The sequence below is a fragment of the Lygodium microphyllum genome, chromosome 7, assembly GCF_053477565.2.
Source record: "Lygodium microphyllum isolate KBCC chromosome 7, Lygodium_microphyllum_v1.1.10, whole genome shotgun sequence".
NCBI classification, from domain to species: Eukaryota; Viridiplantae; Streptophyta; class Polypodiopsida; order Schizaeales; family Lygodiaceae; genus Lygodium; species Lygodium microphyllum.
This window is the reverse complement of record NC_141141.1, coordinates 143,173,991-143,201,644: the sequence shown is the minus strand read 5'-3', so window position 1 is coordinate 143,201,644 and position 27,654 is coordinate 143,173,991. Positions and strand designations below refer to the sequence as shown.

Below are 27,654 nucleotides of genomic sequence, written 5' to 3'. Positions count from 1 at the left end.
TAGCTCTAAAAGAAAGATCATGAGGGAAAGAAAACCGATGCATTTTTCCAAAAATACATCCCTCACAAATGTGCTCAAGAGGTCTCTCCAAGAGAGGTAAGCCTTCCAACATCTGAGTACGTTACATAAGCATCAAGCTGCCATAATTCACATGCCCCATATGAGCATGCCATAACTCTGCCCCTAACATAGTAGAAGTAAGAGTAGATGCCAAATAAATTGATTGATTAACCGAGTGAGCATCTAACTCATAAAGTCCATGACATAATGTGCCAGTGAGTACCAAAGTCAAGAATTTCTTTTCCTTGACCAAGCATTTATCATCATCAAAAGCGACTTGCATTTCACATTTTAATAAGCAAGAAATGGACAACAATTTCTTCTTTATCCTTGGCACATATAAAGCATCTTGCAAATGGAGAGTAGAGCCATCAATGGCTTTCAAAACAATCTCTCCAACATCTCTAGTAGGATAAGATGCATTATTGGCACATTGCACTGATTTGCCAACAGGAGTTGCAACAATAGAAGTAAACAAATCCTTGCGGGATGTAATGTGCTTAGAAGCACCATTGTTAAAAAACCAAGTGCTAGCATCCTCTGTAGAGTTGAATGCTCAATTTGTCCAAGAAGAATCATGACAGCAAGTATAAAAGCAATAGTCATGGTCAATGACGAACGACACGAACTCTCTAGCAGTAGCAGTAGTAGTAGCACTAGAGGGTGGCTTGTGTGCCCCCTGCTTATTGTTGCTCTGTGAAGTTCCAGAACTTCCAAAACTTTGCAGAGCATTCTTGGGCTGATTTCTATTTTGCCATAAAAGCTTATTAAAAAGCTACAACATCCACTCCACTATTCTTCCTTGTTTGTTCTTCTTGTAGCAATAAGCTAACCAACTGAAGAAAAATAAGTGGCTGCATAGAAACCCACATTGTAAGATTCAATGCCATATGAAAGGCCAAATAAGAAGGTGGCAAAGAGTTCAAAGTTGTAGAAATCATATGAGCATCAGAATAATACTCCTCTACATTCATCAACTGCTTATGCAAGTCCTGAATTTTATGAAGTGATCTTACATAGCATCACCTTCTTCCATCTTCACATTTTCAAGCTCCTTTAAAAAAGAAATGCGAGTATCATTTTTTCCAGCAAAAATATGCTCAAGTGTAACACATGCTACTCGTGAAGTAGGAGCATAATGGATATGTGGAATTATCGACACTGAATTGCCAATGCAATAAGTGGCAATGCTTGGGCATTCCTAGTGTCCCAAGCCTTCTATGTAGCTGTTCTTTGGGGTGGTGGCTGAGTGGCAATTGTCCACGTCCTACTCCTTGTTGAGAGGTTGCAGATGCATCCTCTTGCCTTTGGCCACGACTTCCTTGTGGAGGAGTTGTAGGAGTCAAATCACTAGGATGTACTTCTTTCACATTGACATAATCCCAAAGTTTTTTTGCAACAAGTACATTTTTCATCATGAAGGACCACAGAGAATAATTGTTGCCATCCAATCTATCCATTTTTGATACATAAGTGAAGGCATCACTCTGTCCTTGAGCTGCCATGATAGATGTCACTCAATCAAATGCACAAGAGCAATATAACAAAAGATGGCTGACCTGGAAATCGTCAAATTTCCAGAAATTACAGCAAATGCCAAGCTGTAATCAGCTAAATCGTGTCACACTTGACCACTATTGCCTCAATGTGCTGATTTTTTTCAGATTTCAGCAAGCAACATGCTGCCCAATGCAATAAGAGTGCTTAGCAGCACTGAAAACACAAAAGTCCCAAAATTTGACTGTCCAATGTGCGTAATTTCAACCAATTTCAAACTGAAAGCACAATACATGTGCCAATGTCTGCCAAAGATACAAAAGCCCCAAATTTGCTGACCCAAATGCCTGCAAATTTCTGCAACTTGTGCATTGAAGCACTTGCTGAAGCAAAAATTGACCTGTCCTTGAAAAAATCTTTGCTTTGGCTCTGAAATTTTGAATAAAATAATGAAATATACATGTGGCAGCTGCTGATGTGGCAGTTTGGGACTGTTCTGCAGATTAGAGTTTCTGACAGTGACTGCAGAGCTGAAAATGTGCTGACATGGCAGTCGGCTTCAAGCTGAGGAAGCTGTGCAGGAACAAGGGCAACAGGAGCAGGGCTGAGCTGGCAGCATCAAAAACAGGGCGGCGTTGCTGATGTGGCACAAGGTAAGTGACAAGACTGCTAATGGGACTTGCAGGCTAAAGCTGGTGGCAAATTCATAGGTCACAAGACAAGTGACGGGACTGCTTTGATACCATTTGTTGAAGTCAAAGAACAACAATACAGCTTCAGAATGAGCACAACAGTAGGGAGTGAGAGAGTGGTCATAGATCGAAACTTGGTAGATTGAAAAGTAAGATACCAAGTACAAAGTACAACCCTTAGTCTTTAGGGTTGTGTAAGTGACTTAAAGTGCGTTCACACACAGACGTGTGTAATGTGTGGTAAGTGACCAAAATGTGTAACATAAATACACACATGAAAAATAATGTGACTGGGGGAAAAAAACTCTCTTATGGAGAGTAAAAAGTGCCCCAGTGTCCTACGTGCCGATCACTAACACTCCTGTGTGAGCGTAGGGGTGAGTAAAACCCAACAACAATCTTCAACCAATCATTGTTTCTAGGGCTTTGTCGAAGGTAGAAGCACACTCATCTTGGCCACAGTTACTATCCGTGTAGGGATGAGTGGCTAAATAGTTGCCATGTTATTTCTACTAATGCTTCCATTTCTTCTTGAAGTATTGGTCAACTATATGACCAATAAGGTCGCAATAAATATTACTATAGAAGGCAACAAGGAGCAATTTGGTATCTCTGCTTTGTGAATCGCTACTCTTTGTCCAAGTGAATGGCGACCGTCTCTTCGTAGCTCATCTCCCATCAACCTTGAAGGCTATAACAATCTCTTTAAGTTTATCTTCTTTTGTGGGACTATTAAGGACAACTTTCTTTCCATCGTCATCTACACAACTTTGGTGTGTTGTCAATTGTAGCAAGAAAAGCTGAGATGATCCAAATGTTGCTTGAAAGAGTCCGAAGGTTTATGCAAAAGGCTATAAGTTGCCTTTTCAAAAATGATTTTGGATTATTTATATCACTACTGAAAATTGTAGAAAGATTCTCCCATGCCTCTTTCACTATCTTGTTGAGGTTAAGGTGATGGTGCAAGTTGTCCATGAGGCCAAGCCTAATGATGGCCAATACCCTTTTGTTCTTCTCTAGCCAATATTCATGAAATCTAGGATTTCCTTGAACATCTTCGAGTTATAATGTGAATAAACATTTCATGCACCTTCTCTGATACGAATGAGATGGATTTTGGTCTTTTGAATGGAGAATCCAACACCTGAGAACTTCTGGATGGTGATGCCATTCTTTGATATGCCAATGGCAGACTTTTTGCTTAGAGGGCTCCCAATTGAATGATGTGTGCTCAGCAGAGTGGTGGTGTTGCAGAAGGTGATGGTGTAGAGGATGGCATTATCAAGCAAGCATGTGAGACAAAGTGGCAATTTTGAATTGTTGGCAGCAGTGGCAGGGTTGGCAGTAGCAGCTGAGCTACTAAGCACCAATAGCACAGAAGTGCCAGTGGGCAGCAGCTTAGGTGAGTAGGGCAGCAACAACGTTGGTGGAAGGTAGAAGCGGCACTCGTGGAAGGCAGCAGGGGTGTGCTGGCAGGAAGCAGCAGTGTGCAGCTCAGGGAGGTGACTGCAGCAGCGACTCTCATTAGGGAGGAAGCAGTGGTCCTGCACACTGCTCAAGGGTGGTAGTGATACTGCCGATAGGCATCAAGACATGCAAGAGGACAGCTCTTCTGATGACATGCAAGGCAAGAAAGTTGACAATTTCACTGCTGGAGGCGGTGGATGGCAGCAAGAAAGGCTCAATGGTGAAGATGGCTAAATAGGAAGAGTCAGACATTGGTGGCGAGATAGGCAGTCCAGGCAGTGAGCTATGGAACTGATGATGATAGCGTCAGTGTCATGACTCTAATACCACTGTTGGGGTGGTGTTGCCATTAGAGCACATGTTGAACGAATAGTTACGGTGAATGCAACTCCTCTTTTTTTTTGCTGGAGAGAGAGAGAGAGAGCACTTGCAAGTACACAACAAACTAAGTAGATTAGATTGATGCGATAGATGATGATGTGAAAGTACAATAGAACTTTTATTTCATAGGCCTAGGGATTTGCCCAACCATAAGCTTACACACACAAAGGTGTGTTCATGCACTAACACACACACTAAGGTCTGTTCACACTTGTAGGTGGTAGATAACTAGCATATTCAATTTCCTTTGATTCACTGAAATTGTCTAATATATTTGAAAGAGGAATACTCAAGCATGAAATTCCAAAAATCATGGTTTATTTTCCAAATCAAGGACAACAATTTATGGGAAGGGATAATACCACACATGAAGCTGCAGGGGAAATTTTTTATCGTGAAACAAATTCAACCACCAAACTTCAGGGGCTGAGGTAGAGCTAGATATTGATGTCTGGATTGAGACGATGGACAATTCCTTTGTTGTTGCAGGTACAATGGTCGCAAATCAATCCATGACCACTTGCCTTCCCAACATTGGTGAAGTCAAACTCTCGCGAAAGCAATGATGCAAGGATGATGTGGTAACGGAAGCTTCCAGAGCTTTTGAATAGATTAAAGAGACAGTAAAGGGATGCTACTTCCATCCGGCATTGAGTCTATTATGATAGTATTTGTCAACTTACCTAACTCTTGAAGGCTATTACTCAGAAGTTTGTCAATGGCTGAATCCTTCTCTTGATGCACGTCTTGATGCGTGAGGCTTGAAGCACTAGAAGATGCCCTCATTCAAGCCAAACCCCTTGTGCAGGAGATTTCCAGGAATAGATAGAGAAACCGTGGTATCTCCAACAATTACAGGAGAAATCATGTTCTCCATGCAAACTAATGCCAGTGATCAGTCGTCCAAATTTTAGCAGCTAGCCTATAAAGCATTCTGAATCCTAAATGATTGTGAAAGCACTTAATTCTTTTATGTCTCCAAAAAGAAGAAGATAATAACTAAAAACTGAGGTGACAAAGAAGATGACCAGAGAATTGGGTAGTGGAAAAGTACTAGTATCTATTGAAAGAATAGGTCAAATCAAATTTGAGCTGGGTGGTGAAACAATGATAGTTGTTAGTCGGACCCTGAAATGATGTCCAAGTTTTCAAATGGTCATCCATTTACCTCATCTGAGTGAATGTATCCCTAAATACCTAGCTTCTAAGTATTTGTTGGAGATATACATTTAGAACCTATCTTTCCAGGAAAAAGATAAATGGAGTAAAATAGCACACAACATCCCAAAACCCCCTCCCCCCCAAAAAAAGACAAAGACAAGAGTAAAATGAGAAAAAGACACAACAAGACTTGGGCTGTTTCATTAGGGGAAAGGAAAGCATAGGAAGAAAAATGCAAAGTCGCCGTGAAGTTACATTTTCACCATTGAAGCTAGAATGTTCAGCAGTTGCACATTGCTTCCTGTGTTTCAGAAGATAAACCTAATGTTGGACTGCCTGAATAACCCAAGGTGTTATCAAATATAATGACTCTAATTATTGTCAAATCAGCAGAGAGCTTTTTCTGAATTTCAACATTGATCGTTTGGTAGCAAAAAGCACCAATTTACTGAATAGAAACTTTAGCTGTGAAAATTGTCCATATTCATTACCTATAAATGAAACAATTGATGACTAATGCATGTTCCAAATTGAAACATAAAAATCCTGTGTTTCTTATATGAACACCCATGAAAACCTATGATGCCTCAAAGCAAATGTATTAGCTCAGTTCAAAACTTTTAAAATAAGCTGGTCTCACATCATCTATAGGACTAACAGCTCATACCTTCTTGCAAAGCATCAAGCATGGATTTCAGGTTCTGCCTATCTTTCTCCAACATTGCCACACGGCCCCTAATAAAACAAAGACTCCTTATTGGATTGTAAAACAGTATAAGAGAATCAAGATAAACTGGTAGCACATAACCTTAGATTGCTTTAAAGGCATATAATACACTGATATGACATAAGAATGTACTTCTATAGTTACACAATGTGATTTTTAAATCCCGAACAACCTTTACTTCAGTCCAATGCACATATATAATAGGAAGCGTTAGCACAATGTGACAAGAAGAAAACTCTAGAGAGCAGCTCCCAAAGAAATCAAGTAAGCCCTCCATATGGAAACCTGTACACAGTACCCTGTCTGAATCCCATCACATAGCAAGAGGAATAATTACCATATGATGGAGATAGAGAAGTCTGATCAGGTGTATAGAACACAAGACAAGCCTAAGCAAAGTTTCCTGTACTTAAAAGCAATGGCTAATCTTCTCTGCAACATAAGAGAAAGCTCCAAACCTGAAAAGGATGGGAAGAGTTCCAAGTCAAAGAGGAAATGTATTGAACAAGATCTGTGTTTAGAACCCTGACCACACAATATCCTACTATTAACATGTAGGAATCAAACCACCATACAATGAAATAGTGGGGATCCCTCTCAAAGCTAGCATAGAAGCAATAATCTGAGGCTGATCTCATGGAAGACAATACTGTGGAAGTATCCAGCAAAAAGTAGCTATATGAATATGTAGAATGCTTTCCTGAAATCTAAAACACAAGATCCTAGGAAGGTGATGTCAGGGAAACAGAACCCAAGTATGACTGAGATCGAGGTGGCCAAGCACCTCCTGCAAGGGAAACAAGCTTTGACTAGCCCTATGGTAGAGTCATTCCAACTGGGCTCATACTCCTTCAGTAAACAAGCACATTTCTCTCATAGAGAACCTTGCCGTTATCTCATCATTGTCGAATCCTCCAAGCAAAACAAGCTCTATCATAGATAAACTTCAAAAGGCACGACACATGAATTCCTCATAAGAGTCTAGAGGTTCCTAGGAACTCATATCATCACATCAAAATGCAGTGGACCATCTTGCAAAACTATCCACAAAAGTCTCCTAATTGGCCTCCTCCAAATGTTACAGTACCTGAATTGGTTGAAAAACCCCTCTTTTGAAAAAGCATCTCTCTGAGAACATACCCACTCCAACTGATGGTGAAGATTGTGGCACATGCATTATTGAACAATGTCAATGAAGAGGTAAAGGGAAGGAATGTAGGTAAATGGTTATATTGAAACCAACCTTCCGTGCATGGGTGGCAATTCCCTAATTACAACTTAGTTACAGCAGCAACATTTATTACAAACTTAGAAATGCAAATTAACCCACAATCTTGGATAATGGACACCCTCTTGGCCCCAAAATTGGCGCCCTTTTCGGTATTTCTTTAACTTAATTGAAGAAGAAGTTGATGTACAATGGAATTTTCCCAATCCCTTTCAGTATTGCAACTCCCCTTGCTATCCAAAACAACTAGCAAGTCTTCAATTTGATTTGCCCCTTGATTTGTGCAGTCAATTGGCCTTTATCCGCTTTGATGGAGATGGAAAATTCCCCAAATTCATCAATTTGCTGGTCATTTGACTAAAAACAACTTCAGCCCTGTTGAGTCCAAGTCTTGGAGGTTCCAATTTCTGGCATGCTTCCCAAGGCTGCCGCTAAACCCTAATTTTTGCTGCAAATTAGAGTTTACAGCAAAGAAATCTGAAATTTCTCAACCTTTGGTGATCTCAATGCTGTAATCTTCGGAGCAAGGTTGTAGAAAGGCTAGGAGATGAGAGAGAATGCTGAGGAGAGAGAAAATTCAGACTTTCTTCACGAAGAACTGAAGAAAATCAGTCATTTACTGCTACTGTCCTATCTCAACAGCCTATAGATGCTGTGGCTTGCTGTTGGGAACCCTCTCCTTGCTGTCACCTCCAATAAATGCTGCCGCCAACAGCCCAAATGCTGTCACCTGCAGTTTGGGGGTCCTTAGGACCTATCGCCTCTAGCCAACCTACTCTTTCCTACTGGAAAATGAAGGAAAAACAGTCCCAATCAGCTCCAACAGCTCCATACGATTCACAACAACCGAATGGTCACGTTTTTCCTCTTCTTCAGCCTCCCACTAGCCTTCATGAGCAAGTTTGACAAATGGCAGCCTTTCGAAATGGTTTTTCCAGTATTATCCATAATTAAATATTATTTTTCAGTCTTTAAATATATAAAATTAATCTAATAATTATTTTGGTGCCCCAAAAATATGACTCGCCCATAATTAAATTGGCTAGGCAACTTCCAATCTCGAGTGTCTTTGTGCCATCTTTGCCCATCAGATTGGCATTAGGTACCATTAAACACCACTTCTCTAGTGTCACCAAACTGACACTTATGGCCAAATGAATGACCTAGACCAACAACTGACATGAGATACCACCAAGTACCTGTGTAGCATAGCTAATAGCAACTTTTGACTTTGACATCCTGTAATTTCCTCAAGTCCTGAGCTCGTAAATTTATTCTAACCCTAGTTACATCTCAAATGTGCAGCATTTACTCAACCATATGATTAAAAATTGATTCACATGTAAAGTGAGGTTTCAAAATTGCATATCCTCATGACATATACAAAGATGGGACCTGTATGCAAGAGGTGGAGCTCCATCTACATACATCTACAATTGGGTTTAGAAGTCTCTACAAATAAGTGCGGTTTGAATAGGCTCACTAAAGAAGATATCATGACTAGCCATCTTTTGTTACCTCTCAAGGAGAAATAGCCAATGTCTGTCCATCACATTAAAAGTAGCAATGAAATTGGGTTGCAAAAGTGAAGAGTCAAATTCTCCATGCTAGGCCCCTACATTTCCAAGTCCAAAATGGGTAGTATAAGAGAACTAAGTAAGCTTCACCAATAGTTTCAAAGGAGCAAACCTTTGGGCCATAACATATGATCACCACCTATTCCACAATAGTAGACTTCCACTCAACTAGACCTGCTCATGGGATATGGGATCAACATAGACCACCTCCTTCCTTCCAATATGACCCTAACTCCCCTCCTTACATCTCTCCTCCACTTGGAGGAACTTGGTCATGCGACATAATCTCTATTAGCTGCACATACACCATACATAGATCTTACCTTGGAAGCCCCTTACCCCAAATATGTACTATACAGACCACTTTATGAGGACTACAATAGATACTTTCATTGAGAGACCTAGAAATCTGGACATATACATGACACATGAAATGCAAGTAGCCGTTGGCCAGCTCAAGGTCTCTTCTCATTAGTCAAGATCAAGATAGAGAGAGCAACATGCGCCCCTAGAGTGAAGAGGATTCGTATACTATGTGAGAGAAATGTACTAGCGATAGAGGGGAGAGAAACGAGAGATTGTGACAGTAGATGAGCTAAAGCAAAAAGATAAGAGTGTACTAGCTAAACTGAAAGATTGAGTGAAGGTACAACACTAGTTTAGGTCATAAGTTGACCTAACTAGCCTTTCACCAACTAACTAGAGCTAGGCTAACTTCCTCTAGTCCCTAGTGTCACTACTTTAATGTCTAAAGATACCACGAGAAATGCACCAACTATATGGAGGGGAGAGAAATGAGAGACAATGACAATGAGTAAGCTGAAGCAAAAAGACAAGAGTGTACTTGCTAACCTGAAAGATAGAGTGAAGGTACAACACTAGTTTAGATCACAGGCCTTCTACCAACTAACTAGAGTTAGGCTAGCTTACTCAAGTCCCTAGTGTCACTACTTTAATGTCTTAAGACACTAGGTACACACACACTACATTGACACTTTTATAAGTGTCCACATTACACAAATTGCATGAGCACTGCCCAGAATTGGTAAATTCTAACACTCCCCTGCAATGCCAATGTGATGAAGCACAAGGATGATCAATCACCAAAGGGTAATAAGTTCAAAGACTTTCGAAAAGCCTCAAACTTCTCATGTGGTAATGCTTTGGTGAAAATGTGTACAACATTTTCTATGTGGATACATACATCAAGTTGATCTCTCTTGCATAGTATCTCTCTGGCATAGTGGTAATGCATCTCAATGTGTCTCATGCAAGCATGGAACACAAGATTTCATACCACTACAATAGTACTCTGACTATAAAAAAGAATGGCTGTAGAATCCTCCAATGGTATATAAAGATCAGCCAACAATCTGCCTAACTATACACATTCCACTCTTGCCATGAAGACTGCCCTCTACTCAACCTCACAAGATGAGGTAGCCACTATAGGTTGTTTCTTACTTAACCATGAAACAATGTCCACTAGTAGATTGCCTAGTGCCTCAATCACCAACCCAATTTGAATCATTGTAAGCATGTAGATGCAAGTCTCCCCCTAGTGAAAGAAACAGTGTCCACTAATACACTGCCTAGTGTCTTAATTACTAGCCCAATCTAAATCATTGTAAGCATGCAGATGCAATTCTCCCCCTTGTGAAATAATAATGCATGTGACCAAGTACCTTGCAAATATCTAAAGATCCGCTTAGCAACTTGTCAATGTATGGTCGGTAGGCTATGCATGTACCTGTTCACCCGAGATACTGCATATTGAGTGTTAGGGCATGTTGCAAAGACAAATTAGACAACCAACAGCCTGGTTGTAAATTGCAACATCAGGCATCTCTTCACCATCATGCATAAACACCTTTAAGCTTGCCTCCATGGGAGTGCACATAGGTTTGCAATCTTACATGTTAAACCTATGTAAAAGCTTGTCAACATATTATGACATTGACATGATGATATCATGCTGATTTTGGGCGAACTGAATCCCCAAATAATAGATTAGATCACCCATATCTAACATAGTAAATGAATGTTTCAATTCAGCTTTGAAATATGCAATTTCATCCTCGTAAGTTCTAATGAGTAGCATGTTATCCGCATAAAGAACGACGATCAATAATCCCCCATCCCCATCCCCGCTCCATCCCTACCCAAACCTTCATTCTTAATGTATAGAGTGGGAGCAATTGGACTATTTTTCTTGCCATGCCAAGCTTCAAATGCTGTGATCGTCTTCAATGCTTTGGTGGGTGCACGATTGAATACATGATTCACACATTGAAGGCCTTCAGGCCAAAATATGTGGTAGCCCCTTGCTTTTCAGCATGCAATAAGTCATTTCCATAAGTGTTCGATTTTTCCTTTCAACAATAACATTTTGTTGAGGTGTCATTCTAATAGTTGCTTGATGTGTAATGCCATTTTTAAGCAAAAATGTCTCAAAAGCATGAGACAGGTATTTCCCCCTCTATCTGTGCCAAGTATCTGCACTTTAAAGTCAGTTTTAATCCCAAGCTTTGCAACAAGATGTTTAAAATGAATAAACTCATCATATTTTGCTTTCAGCCCATGTGTATCGAGAGTTGTCATCAATAAAGATGACCCCCAAGTGCATATGTCCTCATGGGACCACAAACGGTTGTGTGTATAAGCTACATTTTGCAAGCAACATGTACTACACCATCCTTCTCGAAAGCAAACCTGTGCATTTTGCCAAAAATACATCCCTCACATGCATGGGTAGGTGGGGTCTCCACTGGAGGCAATGCATCTACCGTATGATGCCACTAAAGGGTCATTAGATTGCCAAAACTCATATGGCCATAGCGAGCATGCCACAGCTCCAGATTCTGCATTGCGCGCGAAAGAGTATTAATTGCCAGAGCATCATGAGACCATCTATCATATGTATCCAACTTAAAAGAGACCCTTATACATGGTGCCAAATATCCCGAGTGCATAATCCATCTCTTTGTCTTTGACACTGCATTGGTCATCTTCAAAGATGACCCGAAAGCCATGCTTATTAAAAGTAGATATAGACAACAGATTCTTTGTCTGACACCTAACAGATTCTTTGTCAGACACCTCAAAAGTTTGCTGCAAATTTTGTTTAAACGCTGAAATCTGATCAGCATGTGTCCATGTAAGAAAAAGGTCATCAACATATAGACAAATTATCAGCATGGATCCCCCCTCTTTACATACGTAAAGGGTAGACTCTAATGAGCTGTTTATAAACCCTTGGCTCAGTAAAAAGGCATCATTCTTTGCATACCAAGCTTTGGGAGTTTGTTTCAAGCCATATAAAGCCTTTTTCAGCTTACAAACAAGTGTTTGAATCCCTCAATCCCAAAACCAATGGGCTGCTGTATATATACTTCTTCATGAAAATCCCCATGTAAATGCTAGGCACAAATAAAGCATCCAAAAGCATGAGATCAGAACCATTTACAGCAGTAACCATGACTAACCCAATTCCACATACATCATAATTGTTGTTGTTCGCACATGTAGCATGCTTCCCTAAAGAGGCTGAATGCAAAGATGTGAAGAGATACTTCCTAGAAGTGATATGCCTAGATGCCCCACTATCAAAATACCATGTATGTTGCGTTTCAATAGCATTGAATGCAGAATCAGCCATCGAAGAATCAAAACTGCATGTAAGAAATGCCTAGTCCTCCACAAAGTTGGCCAAAGCATCATCGTCAAAAGATTTATTGACCAATGTCTCCTGGACAGCCAAACCAAAGTCCTCTTTGGCCAATCGCTTCCTACATTCATCAATATAATGACTGGGCTTTTTGCAATAATGATGTTTTTTCTTTTTTATAGATTTTTCTATGTCTTGGGCAGCCTTATTTGATAGCTGTCCAGCGTCAGTTGTTAGCAATTTTTCACATTCTATCCGACTTTCCCTTTGCCTTTATACCTTGAGAGCATAGCCAAACCAAATGCAATCCAACATTCTTTCGAGGTTGTTCCTCTTGCAGCAAGAGGCTTTCCAATTCCAAAAATGAAAGGGGCTGCTACCCCCCACCCCCCCCCCCAAAAGACGACATCAACATTAAGCAGTTGTTCCACAAACCATGTATGTGTGTGAGGTGATCTGTCATATTGTCACCCTCATCCATGTTTACATTAGCCAGCTCTTTGAGAAGATAAAGATATCCTAGCTTCATTACATGCTGCAAACATGTGCTCTAGTGCATCCCAAGTAGCTTTTGAGGTCCTACAAAACCGAATGTATAGAATAATAGCCCTTTTCACTAACAAGGCAATCGATGATCGGGCTTGTGCATCCTTCAAGTCCCACCTCTGTTGATCCTCACTTGGGGGGGCAAGGGGGGCCGCAACAACACCAACAACAACCTATCCTCTAGCATTACACTAAGGTATCTGAGATGCAAGACCTCTTGGTCGCTACAAATCACCACTGACATAGTTCCACAAATCCTTCGCCACAAGAAGGGTACCCACCATGAAACTCCACCCAGGGTAGTTGGTGCCATCGAGCATGTCTTCCTGAGTGAGAACACCAAGGGTAGTTGGTGCCATCGAGCATGTCTTCCTGAGTGAGAACACCAAGGTTGTTGCTCTGATCATTATGGCCCTAGCATGCCATGCCGCCAATGATGCACAAAAATCAGCAGCCAAATACTTCAATCTGAAGTATAGAGTGTACTCTGCTGAGTACCAAAAGTCCCCCCCATGGGATTAGAATGCAAGTACCAAACAGTCACAAATCTTGCCAAATGTTCCCAATGCTGCACAAATCAGCACTCAGCCTGCAAATTACAGTGATGCACTGCTGTACTGCACATGCCTCCAAATGCGTGTCCAAATACACAATTTACAGCGATTTAATGCTGAGTCTCACCAAATTTTACTGAAAATCCCCAAAATTCACTGCCAAATCTGCCTGACACAGCAAGTTAATGTTGTTGTACCACCTATTGTCTACCTTGGTATGCGTCTTGAGCAAAAGCCCCAATTTTCTTCACAAAATTTTAGAGAAATTGAAGAAATATATACCTTACAGTCTGAATTTCTGCCAAAATGTTGCCTCGGGATGCATGCCAACAGTAACCAGCAACTAGAGCCCGCCTCATAATACGTGCTAGAGCCTCTAGACCAACCAAATTTTTTGTACAAATTTGGAAGAAATCATACAATATTGGCTTGCCCAATGTTGATTCATGCATTGGAAGCCAATTCAAGTAAAAGCCCCAAATTTTGGGAGTCTCAAGAAGCCTGTACGGATTTTGAACCTTCAGACTATTGTGGTGTTGACAATGATGGCTGGTACTTGGAGTATGGTAGATGCAAGAGGCACTGACATGGCGGAGGTAAGCTAGAGGAGGCGCACTCTGCACTAGTGGCTATGGTGTAGAGTGCAAGAACAGTGCGAGAGGCAACAGCACTAAGTGGCACTGCTAGTGCAGACAGCACTGGCAGGGCACAGCGTGCAGGCAATGGAGAGCAGAAGGCATGTGCGTTGGCGGCTGTCAAAGAGCAGCGTAGGTGCAGCTCGAGACAAGTGCATTTCCAATGCTGTTGACGCACAGGAGGGCGCACAGTCAGCACTACCAACTGGCAGGCAGTGGAAAGGGGGAGGACAAGGTGGCAGCCAAGAACAAGCGGCACTGAGGCGCTTCAAGCTGGCACGGCGCAGCCACTGGCTGGCAAAGTGCAGGCAGTGGTGCCTATGCAAGCGGCGACAAACAGGGCAGTAGTGGCCACAGGAGGGCCGCAGCACTTCCAAAATTGACAGGTGGGGCTGTGGTTTTGACTGAGCGGGCTAGAGGCGGCAGCTACAGCAAAATCTCAGCTGAGCTCAATCGAGCTCACAGCTCCCTCTCTCCCTTGCGCATACAAAAGCTAGTGGCAACAAGACCTCGAGCGAAGTGGCACCATCGGATGATGGCTGAGTGAAACCTGCGTGGGAGCTGCTCGAATACCAAATGGGAGAAATGCACCAGCTATGCAGGGGAGAGAACAAGAGACAGTGACTACGAGTAAGTTGAAGCCAAAAGATAGTGTACTTTGCTAAACTGAAAGGTAGAGTGAAGATATAACACTAGTTTAGTAGGTCATAGCTTGACCTTACCAACCTTCCACACCAACTAACTAGAGTTGGGCTAACTTACTCTAGTCCCTACTGTCACTATTTTAATGTCTAAAGACACTAGGTACAGACACACTACATTGACACATTAATAAGTGTCCATACCATAGGAATTACATAGGCACTGCCCAAAATTGGCAAATTCTAACACTATGCTAGGAGGAGACGGAGAGTGAGAAGTAGTACATTTGTAGATACAGGCAAGATACCCCACACTATTTAGAGGAGACAACTTCCTAAGACTAGTCATGGAGTCCCTAGATCAGCAATGCTTGTTGGGCCAATTTCTACCTGAGATCCAGAGGCTCTATGCATCATTACTCCATTTCGGTATCATGTAGAGAGGGGATAGACAACCACAACGCACTGATATTTTCCAATGACCACACATAAAGAGTACCTACATAGAGAGGGGTGACAATCCACAAACCTGAGGAGATTAAAGCTGCACACCAACTAAGGGTGCAAGGATACCAAACACCAAAACTACACAAAAGAGAAATGATGGAGATTCATTAGCAACATGAGCAGTACCTAAGGGAGCTAAGGGGGCAGTCCAGATACTATCTATACACTCTCATCAAGGATGTATGACATATTATACCCACGAGTCTTCACCAGATGGAGCTAGACAAGATGGCAGCACATGGTGGTATCATTGTATCATTACTCAATCACATAGCTAGCCATGTAGTGCTCCATCCACCCACCCCCTTTTTGTGGCATCTCTATATTGGCATTGCATTGTACATCAATTTAGACCCTCTTTGAAGTATATATCACCGATTACCACTTGGCACGCCACAAATTGACATCCAGTCACTACTACCATTGTACACAATTCTGTCTCATAAGCCATTTTTGGCCTCAATAGATATCTGCCCGCCCCCCAACCACCACCACCAAAGCCTTCAAGTGTGAGGTGAAAATGCTAATCAGCTGACACCCTTGTATAAAGAGCCCCCCAAGTTTGTATCATTTGTCATTCCTTTTCTCCCCTCCCTCCTCTCCAACTTTTTTCCATTTGTTCCCTCTCCCTCCACCCTCATACACCCACACACCCCACCCCAGCCACTCCTCCTTTTATTTTCACTCATTCTTTCTCCATTCTAATCTCCCACCATTACATCTTTATTGCAATGTGTTCAATAAGAACTGGACGGGTTAGAAGGACCAAATGTGACCCATTGTTTCTGTGAAGAAGGTAATGAAAATCAGATTAATACTAATATCACGTACGTTTTTTGCACTTTGTTAGAGATAGGGTCATCTACCCAAGTGAGTGAAGTGAGAGTAAATAGCTGGTAAGATTATATGAGCTTGGAATCGCACCTTGAGTGTGTGAAAGCAAGCATGTCACAGATATATTAAGCTGCTCTCTTGTGACGTGTTTTCCCAAGATTCAGTTCTGTAGTTTTCAATAAGGATGCTTACCACTTGGCACAGACCCCGTAACATTACAACTTTAGAAGCATTAGCATCTATATTTCTTTAATCATCCTTGGAACTCCGTAACCAACATATTGTAAGGCCACATAGATGCATTGAACTGACAAATACAAATTGAATGCCAATCCTAATTGAAAGTCAGCAGACATGCCTGTAAGACTCATTCTCTGACATGATAGTTTCTAGATCTCTTTGCAGCTTTAATTCACTTGATCGTAGCTTCAATACCTGTCAAGAGCCAAAAAAAACAAAACAAAAAGAACAAAAAATAATCCATATCTGGCTCTACTATGCAGAAGATGAAGTACAGGTAGAAGTAAGCATAACACAAATTCAGTTTACTATGTTGACATGAAAAGAAGTTGATCTCTTCTCAAAAGGTGTGCCCTTTGTAAGTCATACATGATTTCCCCTGAAGCATCAGTTTTCTCCTTTCTTTCAAATGTAATTGTTGATTGGAATGTTTCCCCAAAACTATTGCATGTGAAAGATATCAATCCAAAAGCAACCATTGCGTTGAGCATAAAACGGACCAGATATCACTCACACAAGACGTTGAACTCTTTTCAGTCCTTTATGAAAAATTAAAGTGGCAGAAATGTGCCATTCTAGTGTGTGGCTAACTTGCCAAGGTTGGCTAACCTTCAGACCATTGGTCAGGTAGATGGTGGTGATCCAGTGGTCAAAGAGATGGCTGCTAAAACAGTCCCGAGATGGTTGCTAGGCACATGTGTGACAACTCCACTCATGATGGGCAAATAAGAGCAGCCCCTGGACACATGGACAAAGTTTTTAACATTTAAAATGGACCTAAATTATTATTTGGCCTTTAAAGATTTGGCATTTAGTGATTTGGCTGACTTTGTAACTAGTGATTTGGCCAACTTTGTAATCATTGGAAATGGCTATAAGCCCTTAAGCTGAATCATACACGACCCTAATTTTTGAAAATATTTTAACAACTTCATGGGAAACATAAACAATGAAAATTCAGCAGTAAACTAATAAGCATATCCAAAACAACTATTACATTCCATGCACCAAATAGACAAACATCCATAGAGAACACAAGCACACAATGCACAACATTGAAGTTGGAGGCACATGGGAGCTGGATGACATGCCAACAAGCATGCGTACTATTGGCAGAAAGCAGCTTCACAAATATTAGACCCAAAAAAGAATGGTAGCATTGATCGCTACAAGGCTTGGTTAGTTTCAAAGAAGTATGGCCAACAGAATGAAATTGACTACAATGAAACCTTCACAGCCACTTCACCTATGACTACTGCAAGTATTGTCATTGCATTGACATTGCACCATAATTGGGAAGTGCATCACTTGGATGTTAAAATTGCCTTTCTAAATGAGGATTTACACAAAGAAGTGTATGTTACACAACCTCAAATTTTGCTCAAAAACGATTAGAGGGGTGAGCTTAAAATGCATTACAAAATGATTAGCTCTTTAAAAAAGCCACAAGACATGTAAATTACCAAAAGTTTCATTAAACAATGTGCGGTCCTAGAGAGTTCCAGTGTCCCATAAGCAAAACCATAATTTGGGAGAATCCTTCAGCATCAATACATAGACAGACTTGTGAAGATATGCTAGGGTTTGCGCTTAGGAAACACAGCATGTACAAACACGACTAAAACACAAAGACTCGAACAATGGCAAGCAAAACTCAAACCCTAAATGCAAAATGCAAACGCAAAACTCAAAACACAAACACAAAGAGAAAAAACTCTGAAGTGAATGAATGTAAGAGTGTACAGAATGCCCAAGGGCAAAGCAATGGAGTGTCAAAGAGTGACGTCCACCGGAGACGGATCCCAAGTGCTCTGAGCACAAATGGAAGTGACAGAAGGCGAGAAAACACCAAACGCTAATTACCAAAGTGAGAAGAGACTATGATGACTGCAAAGGATGATGCTTGATGATGTGGGCGAGGTTGCAAAATGTAGCCACAGAACGCCGCAATAGAATGCTGTAGTAGGACACTGCAATAGAACGCTGCAGTAAAACACAATAGTAAAACGCAATAATAGAACACCAAGTGAGGATGGTGGATGGTAACCACGAACTGCAATGTCCTCCGATAAGGGTATGAGTAGTAGTGGTGAAGAGGAGTGAGAACTTGCACGCAAGGGATGAGACTGAATGGTAGGCAGCCTATCTATTTATAGATGTTAAAGGGTGCCCCAAAAATTAGGGTTTTGGGGGACCACTAAAACTCTCTCGAGCCACACACCAATTTTATGTTTTTCATTATTTAAGCGTGTTTTGGAGCTATTTTGAAGATGCTAATCAATTGTAAGATGTGTTTTAGCTCAACACCCCCTCTCAAGCCCAAAACTGAGCCGAAAAGGTAAGGCTAGCAATGTTTACCCTAAGGCATCCCAACCCAAAGCAACCAAGGTATCGAACTAAGGGTGCATGTCAACTACTCAATGGCCAACCAATACTACAAAGGCAATGGTTATCTTACCAAATGAGTCCAAGTAGTCATCACAAAGAGGACATGACATTGGACAAAGGGTGCTCATCGGCTATCCAGTGGCCTACCAAGCCCTACAAAGACAGATGGAACCACATTGAAATTTTGTTTTTGGTTTTTTTTTTTTTTTTTGAAAGTTTGTTTTATGGGTGGCAATCGATTAAGTAACAATAATCTAGAAAACATGAGTAGGGATAGGACACCCAACACATCACAAAACAATACAAGCTTACCCATCCACTCGAGGATGTCGATGGTGAGGAAAAGGTGGAGTATCATGTGAAGGATGGTGGTGTAATCCACCGGTGGAAATAGCTTAGGATCCATCCAACGGTGCTTTGCACAATGGGATGCATAGTATACTACATGTTGAAGAATGCTCATGCAGTAGGTGCCACTTGGACAGTGTCCCTCATGGGCAAATTATTCACTTGCCCAAGTACCCTAGTACAAAGATAATGAAATCATGTGATGTATAGGAGAAGATACAATAGGAGGGAAAGGTCGATGTTGAAGACCTTAAACTGGCAAATTCTACCGTTTCCACTGCTTAAGAAGTGCCGAAACCTGTAGAATACCAAGAAGGGTAGGAACCCCCTCTCAATTCGGATGTTGATACCGAAGAAAAAAAAGGAGTCTAATGATGTCAATCTTCGTGAGGTGTTGGGAACCATGTGGATGAAGATAATGAAGTATCCCTACAAGAAGAGCAAGAATAGAATACACAGCCATGATAGCATCAAAACAAATGCTGCATGAACTATCACAGGAGGGGAAGCCTTCAAATTGGTAGAAGAGCAAAACTCCAAGTAGATGGAGCCATGTAAGAAACGGTGCACAATTCCTATCTCCAAATCAGGAGGGACTGGTGCAAACCTACATGTCAACCCTACACTGAAATACAAAACCTTGCAAAAGAGATCATAATCTGCAAGCATAGAGGTAAGTAGTGAGATGCTCCAAAAAAACAAAACTGAAAGGAAAGAAAAGGAAAGCTAAGTGCAATGCAAGGAGTATATAAGTATGCAACAGAAGTCTAAAAAGGGAAAGGCTAAGTGTGTAGCCACCATCACGTACAACGAGGTGGGAAAGTTATCCTAGAAGGTGTAGTGGATGCATGGCCTGATCTCTCGCAGTGTGTACAAAACCTGTTTTTTCCTAGGAATTTACTACCAAAGGAGTCATGTTTCGTTGGTTCTGTCGGAGAAAGATGTGTCACCCTTGTTTTGTCTTGCCTTCGCATCTTGCGAATTCTTGCCACTGTTGGTTTTCCCTCTCAAAAAAGAGGCAACCAACCCTCACTCCTCTAAATAAATATGTATGGAGGACTTCTTGTGAACCTTGATCGTGCAGTCTTGCGTAGTGCAAGAACTGGTACTCAAAGTCATAGAAGGTTGGGAATCTAGGTAGTGAGATAATGTACTAAATAGAATGAAAGTATTTATCACGCAACCTATTCAAGAAAAACATGACCTGATAGTCGCTGACATCGGAGAGCCAGTGGTAGCAAGCTCGGCAAGCCGCCGATATTCGACCAACTTGACTTTTAGATCATCCCTTTTCTTAATGCAAACCTCTTGAAGCTCAAAATCAAGATTGATTCGTTGAGTACGATCTCGTGCTACATAGCGGTCAATGAGATGACTCCGATGCTCAAATGCGAGGAGAAAATGTTGTAACTGAGAATGGAACTCAGGAAGAAACCCCTACGTTAACTCAATGTTGGCTATGGCATTGCAGGCTCTCCATTGACGGATGTGACTAGAGTGAGCTAATCGAGGGTCCACTTAGTACAATGACGAGGTCCCAAAGTCCCTAAGGTTCAAGCACTTCTTGCATGAAGTTTGACCAAGTGGTGAAATTCAACCCATTAAAACACATCTTATCCGTGAAGGCATTTTTTGCCATTGCAATGAGTGATAGTGCTAGAAGAGAGAGAAGGTGTGTAAGGGGGGTAGGGTGGATAGGGGGGATAGAGTGGGGGAGTAGGGGAGTGGAGTACACTTAGGAAGGAATCCCAAAGTGCCCACCATGCATATGAGAAGCGTACATAACAAATCCAAATGTAGGCATGAGCAGATTGGGTATGGGCCCGATAACTGCTTGAGAAGCCCAAGGTGGAGGGATAGGGACATGTGGAGTAGAGGATGAAAATCCTTGAATAGGAGAGACCCAAGGGATGTGTGATGACAATCCATAAGTAGAGAATGGATGTCCTTGCATCTAAAAGATCCTATGGGGGGTTATAAGCATCTATGGGTAGTGAGGGGGATGCCCATCACAGCCGTCCCAAAGTGCAAGGATGTGGTAAAGTAGGGATATGTGGAAAGTACAATGTTAAAGGGTGGCAATCTCCCTAACGATGCATCAAGAGGTATAGTAAATCGAGCGTAGGTAGATGATCAGATAGGGAAGGAGAAAGTACTAGGAGCAGAGATGGAAGATCCAACCCCTAGTGTGCTTCGACCAAAGATGAAGTGTAATCCAAGGTGTTAGAATCAAGATATGAGAAAATCAGAATATGGAGAAGATAGTGTAGGGATGGGAGGGAGTTGAGAAGTGTGGTTTACTTGCTCAAATGAAACAGATGGTAGAGATGTACCTAATAAAGGGTATCTGCTTCGAGAGCCTCCTCTATTAAAGTTAACATGTTGAAAACACTCTGGAACCTACACACCAAAAGAAGAAACACAAAAGAGGGTTTTGGCTCATACAACTTAAAAGGGTTATAAGAACCTAATATAGGGTCTGGTTGTGATGAAGGAGATGGATTGCCAAACTTGCCAAATATCGTGGTCCCTCCAAATACGTGATGCCAAGTACTCTTTAAAATCTTCCTCTGTAAGATGATTGAAACGTGGAGAAGAAGATGGTAAAGGTGAAGGTGTGCCTCCGTCCTCCTCAAGACCATAATGCCTTCTCAAAGCCTCCAATGATGGAAATCCTGATAGGGTGTCGTAGGATCCCCAGAAGAATGTGCTTGAGACATTGAGTCAAAATCGAGTTGCATGTGAGTCTCGCACAAAAACTAGCCTCCACAATCCTCGCACTGTACTCTTTAGAAAAACACCTGCTCTGATACCATGTGAAGATATGCTAGGGTTTGCGCTAAGGAAACACAACATGTACGACCATGACTAAAGCACAAAGACTCAAACAATAACAAGTAAAACTCAAACCCTAAATGCAAAACCGTGCAAAGCCAAGTGCATCCTCAACCCCTTTGACCTATTAGATTTCATCACAATCCATCATTGCCTACTTACCGTCAATCCCATGTTGCAATAACCATAGACTCAATAGCTTTATGGGATCGGCTCAATGCCAAAACCCACTCTTTCCTCTTTCTAATCTATACAAATTTTGTATCATCATTGGGGTTAAGGACAATCCAAGTAGAAGGGATACAGAAAACAAAGAAATCCGAATCATCTTCCAACATAGATACAAATATAGACAGGAAGCACAAAGAATATCCCCGATGTTCAGACTGTCGAAACAATCAAGACCTTACACCCCAAGGAGAAGCACTGGAAGAAATATCCTCAGCTTCCTGCAAGAGCAAAGGAAGGAGGGATGACCAAGCCTCCATCTAGTTTTATGTCTATATCCACTATCACCACTAGGTTAGTATTCCTTACATCCATTAGTTGGAGGAGCCTTCTTCAACTATCTCATCTTCAAAGAGGCCCTAAGTCATCAACAACAATGCTTCAAGTCATATGACCTCCTCATAAGATTGGCCTTGAGATCTCCATATTCAAGCATGTACAATCACCATAGGTGACATCTCATCAATGTCTATTTGTCGTTTTGCCACATTGCCTCTTGATTCCTAATCGCCCATCTTTGAGCTCCATATTTAAAGTCCTATATTTTCCATACTTGGGCTTCCATCTCTTCATTGATCATGCCCTTTTGAGATGTGGTACCCGAATTGCCTTCACAAGCAAGCCGTCTTTGTTGAGAACTCTTCATCAAGAGCCATTCTTGTGATAGGTTGGCAAGAGAGGGAGCTATATTGGCTCCATTTCCCTTCTAGTATGAAGGACTCTCCGAGGCATCTTCCCTCTGAAGCACCCATTTCCACTTATGCACCTCTCACCCCACAAGATTTACCCCATCCCCCATATCTTCTCTAGTGGTTTCCTCATACCCCCTATCCCTCTCAGAGGGAAACAAACTTGAAGATATGGTTGTGGATTCCATGGCCATTTGTGTTTCATATCGAGACTCCCACCAAATTGCAAAGAGCTTCTTCACGGATTGCAATCAACTACCAGCCTTCCTTTCTTGCAACGGCCTCTTTCATTCGTCATCAAGTTCCCCATCCCTTGCCACTTGCAAGGCCTTCCCATGGCCCTTGGTCCCTATTGCTCTTTTCTAGCAGGTTACAACACATTTGCTAGCTCGTTGTTGTAGTCTCTCAGTTGAATCAAATGGTTGGCTCACCCATTCCCAACAAGACATATCTCAAGTGATTGGTTTAAGACCTATCCACTCCCATTGGCCTATGGTGGCTACTACTGATTGGATCAAGCTTTCATCTAGAGAGGAGGCCTTACTCTTTGGCTAGCATTCTTCATCAATAGACTTAAATCAATATTGGCACTCCTCCTACCACCCTTTGATCTGTCCCATTTCCTTAGGCCTTTTGCCACATCCAAAATCTGACAAGGGGTGTTAAGAGTCATGTGTGTCATCTATGATCATTTCCTACCTATGAGCTTGATTTGAGTCAAACGAGGACATTTGGAGCTCTAATTGCTTCTTTGTTTGTCATTTCATTCATCCCAAATATTTCAAGTGGAGGTCCACACTTGTGTTTCACTTCTACAGTGTATTTCTCATGTTCTAGGCAGGCAGCACTACTACTGCTATAATATGAGACTTTAAGACCTAGTGTCTTACAACTAAATGGCAGCCATGCAGTCCAAATTGAATTCCACTGACAAGAATGGCACATGGAAGTTGTGTTACCTACCAGCAAGCAAGCGTACTATCAGCACAAAGCCAGTTCACAAGATTAGACCCAAAAACAAACGGTAGCATTGATTGCTACAAGGCTTCCTTAGTTTTAAAGAAGTATGGCCAATAGAATAGAATTGACTACAGTAAAACCTTTACACTCACTTCACATATGACCACAACAAGTTTTGTAATTCCATTGGCCATGCACCAGGATTTGGAACGTGCATTATTTGACTATTAAATTTGCTTTCCTAGATGAGGGTTTACACAAAGAGGTATAAATTACACAACCTTAAGTTTTATTCAAAAAGGATTAGAGGGCAAGATATGCCATTTATGTAAGGCACAACAAATCCATGTGTTAAAAGTGTCTTAATGTCAATTATCCATGTGTCCATTTAGGGACGGAGGAGCACCATCATTTAGTCCCCAATAATTGGGGGGTATCCTCTATTAAGGGACATTAATGATTTTTAGGGCGGGAATTCTCTCTCTCTCTCTCTCTCTCTCTCTCTCTCTCTCTCTCTCTCTCTCTCTCTCTCTCTCTCTCTCTTTCGTAAAAGGTAATTGTATTAATTACGGAAAAAAGGTACAAGATTACATGATTACATGATTACAAGAGACATGAGGGCCCTAGGCCAACGTGTGGGAAATCCCCGTACTAATGCACTAAAAAGGTTACACCAATCATGGCAACGACCCAGAGGCAATTGCCATATGCCAAGGATGCAAATCCTCCCGAGGGAGCAAGTCGGAGTGCCGGATGAGATCTAGCTGCCAATGCAAGAGCCCTTTAAGCCTAACAATATGTCTCGGTACATTAGAGGCCGAATCAAAGAGAAAAGCATTGCGGGTGATCCAAATGTGCCAGCATCCCCAGTATTTGAAAAAGTGAAATAAGATCTTCATATGTAACTGTGGCGGTGCGGGGTACGTTGGGCGCACAAAAACCCAATCGAAAGGAGTTAGTGAGGACCCCACCACTGTGTGCCAGATTTGCGACAAGAGTGACCAGATATTCTTGGCGAGCGGGCAAGAAAGAAAACGATGTCGGGCCGATTCCGCAGTAGTGGTCCAGAAGAAACAATTGCCATTGGAGATTCGACGCTTGGAAAGGGCCGTTGGAAAGGGCCGTTGGAAAGGGCCGAGGCAAGAGGAAGACCACCAATCGTTACCCGCCAAAGAAAGACCTTGCATTTGAAAGGTGCATTATTCAGCCAGCCCTCCATCAGCGTTGCCTGCCACCATGACAGCGATTTCCGCAGTCCCCAAACAATATTAGCTTTCACACCCAACCATTGGTGATCTTGAATGAGAAAGTGATACACCTGATTAGTAGAGGCCTTTTCCAGACTCAACCAGCCTGCAAGGTCCCAGTCCTGCCAAGGACGGGCAGGAAAGGGTTGCCTACCCTGAAGCTCCGACAAAAGCTTTCCCCATAAACCACGGTATCCGCGCGGGATCCTGAAAAGTCTCCTAGCAGTCCGAAACGATGCGAGGACATTGCGAGTGGCAAGGGCAGCATCCGCAATCGAAGTCACACCTAAACGGGCCATGCGGTTAAATCTCGGTCTGAGCTAATGTTTGTCTTCCCATGAAAGTAATCTCGATACTGCCAACAATTCCAGCTGAAAGGAGTTAGTCTGCAAGTGGTCCCCCACTGGATGCCAACGGGCCTTTTGGAGCACCACTTTCCAAGAGCCAACCGAGTGCAGTAACAAAGAGGAAGAGGGACTGGAAAATCGAGAGTCAGCATTAAGGACATGCCACCAGGAGGCCCGAAGCCGTGTGTTACCATGGCGTAGCCCGCTATCCTCAAGTAAATAACGGGCTATGATGGTCCACGGGTGATGATCCACACACATGGCACGAAAAAGAGACCAACGAAGAGCCAGCATATGAGTTTCTGCATCCAAAATAGCTCCACCACCCATGCGTTTAGGGGTACATGTATGTGACCATGAAATCCACGAAATGCCTGCCTGCAGTGAATCCTTCTTCCATAGCATGAAGCGAATGGGATGAGTGAGAGCCTTCAAAGTAGTAGGCGTCCACGGCAGCAATGGCAGGAAATACGTTAGCATTGGTAGCATAATTGTCTGAGCCACTTTGAGGCGGACATGGAATGGCCACGCTTGCGACTTCCAGTACATAAACTTTGCCGCCAGTTTTTGTGAAATCCACTCCAGTAGGTCCTTTGGCCGTACATCCACCCCCAATGGGTATCCAAGATGCCTGACAATGGAGCCACGGGAAACCACCTGGCCATGCCAGCCTAACAACTGTAAATCAGGCCTCGTGCAACTGAGAATGGCTGACTAAAAGGCATTGATGCGAAGACCAGAGGCCTGACCAAAGAGCGTCCAAACATCTAATGCCTTTCGAATGTTGTCCCTGTCCGCCCGCAAAATCATAAAGGTGTCATCAGCCAAAGATTGGCTAATGAAGTGCTGCCCCAAAGGAAGAGACAATCCTGCCAGCTGAGCAGAAGCCGCCATGGAGGATAACATTGAAAGGACCGGGTGAGTTGCCAGGGCAAAGAAGAGAGGACTCAAAGGGCAACCCTATCTAACCGAGCGTGCAAGGACAAATGGCTCTCTAACCCCACCATTGAGCATAACTCTTGAAGAAGCCGCAGCACTAATGGTGTAGATCAATCGGGACATCCGAATACCAAAGCCCATAGCAGACATGAGATCTGCAATGAAAGACTAGTCCACATAGTCAAACGCCTTTTCCAAGTCCAATTGAATCAATACCACTTCCTGACTGGAGTGCCGCACATAGTCAATAGCCATTTGCACATTTAAGATATTATGCAGAATGTTGCGGCCCTTAATGAAACCATATTGGAGAGGATGCACAATAGCTGGAAGGTGCTTGTGAAGCCGATTCGCCAGCACTTTGGAGAAGATTTTATACATCGAGCCCATCACAGAAATTGGTCTCCAATGTTGCAGCATTGACGGCGAAGGGACCTTTGGAATCAGTTTGATAAGGCCTTCTTTCCATGAGGAAGGCATGACCCCTGTTTCCCAAACCTGCTGAAACATGACCGCCAATGGCTTCACCAACTACGTGGCCGAGTTCTCGAAGAATTCATTAGTGAGACCATCCCAACCAGGACTTTTATCCTTAGGCAGGTGCAACAAAACCTCCATAACCTCCTCCTCGCAAATATCCGCCTCCAAAGTGGCTTGCATATCAGGTGGAACCTGCTGGCGGACCAGATGATAGAAGACCGAGCGGCATGCGTAACCTGGCTAGAAGGCGAGGGAGAAGAACCAAGAAGTTCCATAAAATAATTTCTGCACATATTGACAATGGTCTGCGGATCAGTGACCATGCACCCTTCCAAATCCTGGAGTCTAGTCATATTTTCGCGAGCCGGAGAAGCATACAAGGCACGAAAAAACTTATGAGACTGGCAGGCACTATCTTGCAATGTGTCGGTCAAGTTATGCAGCTTGGCCTGCTGATAAGATTTCAACTGAAACACTTGAATAAGATGGGCCAAACGCCTCTCCAGTGACAACAGAAAATCATCATCTGGGGAATCCACGAGCAAGAAACGGACCAAAGCCAGTAAGTCCTCTGCTGCATGTCGACATTGCTGACAAAGAGAGGCGTGATGAATCCCATACTGCCGAGCAACCCGCTGCACATTAGAGAGCAGTCGTGCAAATGAAGCCAAGCCCTCAGAGGCGAAGTCCAGTAAGAACCTCTCAATCAATTCCTGCATATAGCCCTGAAAAATTGGATGCTTCAAATAAGAGGACTTAAAACGTAAAGGGAGCCTATC

At 42.4% G+C, this 27,654-nt stretch overlaps 1 protein-coding gene across 4 annotated transcripts in view; it reads right to left on the bottom strand.

Annotated features, from left to right (window-relative positions):
* Positions 1–27,654, bottom strand: part of BLI (protein BLISTER) — a 123,529-nt gene that overhangs the window by 16,631 nt on the left and 79,244 nt on the right. For all 4 annotated transcript variants that reach the window (XM_087682038.1, XM_087682039.1, XM_087682041.1 and 1 more), the window contains 2 exons: positions 16,533–16,609; positions 5,926–5,993 (listed from right to left, as the gene is read on the bottom strand). In XM_087682038.1, coding sequence (XP_087538164.1) covers positions 5,926–5,993; positions 16,533–16,609 — 145 coding nt within the window. The remainder of the gene's footprint in view (positions 1–5,925; positions 5,994–16,532; positions 16,610–27,654) is intronic.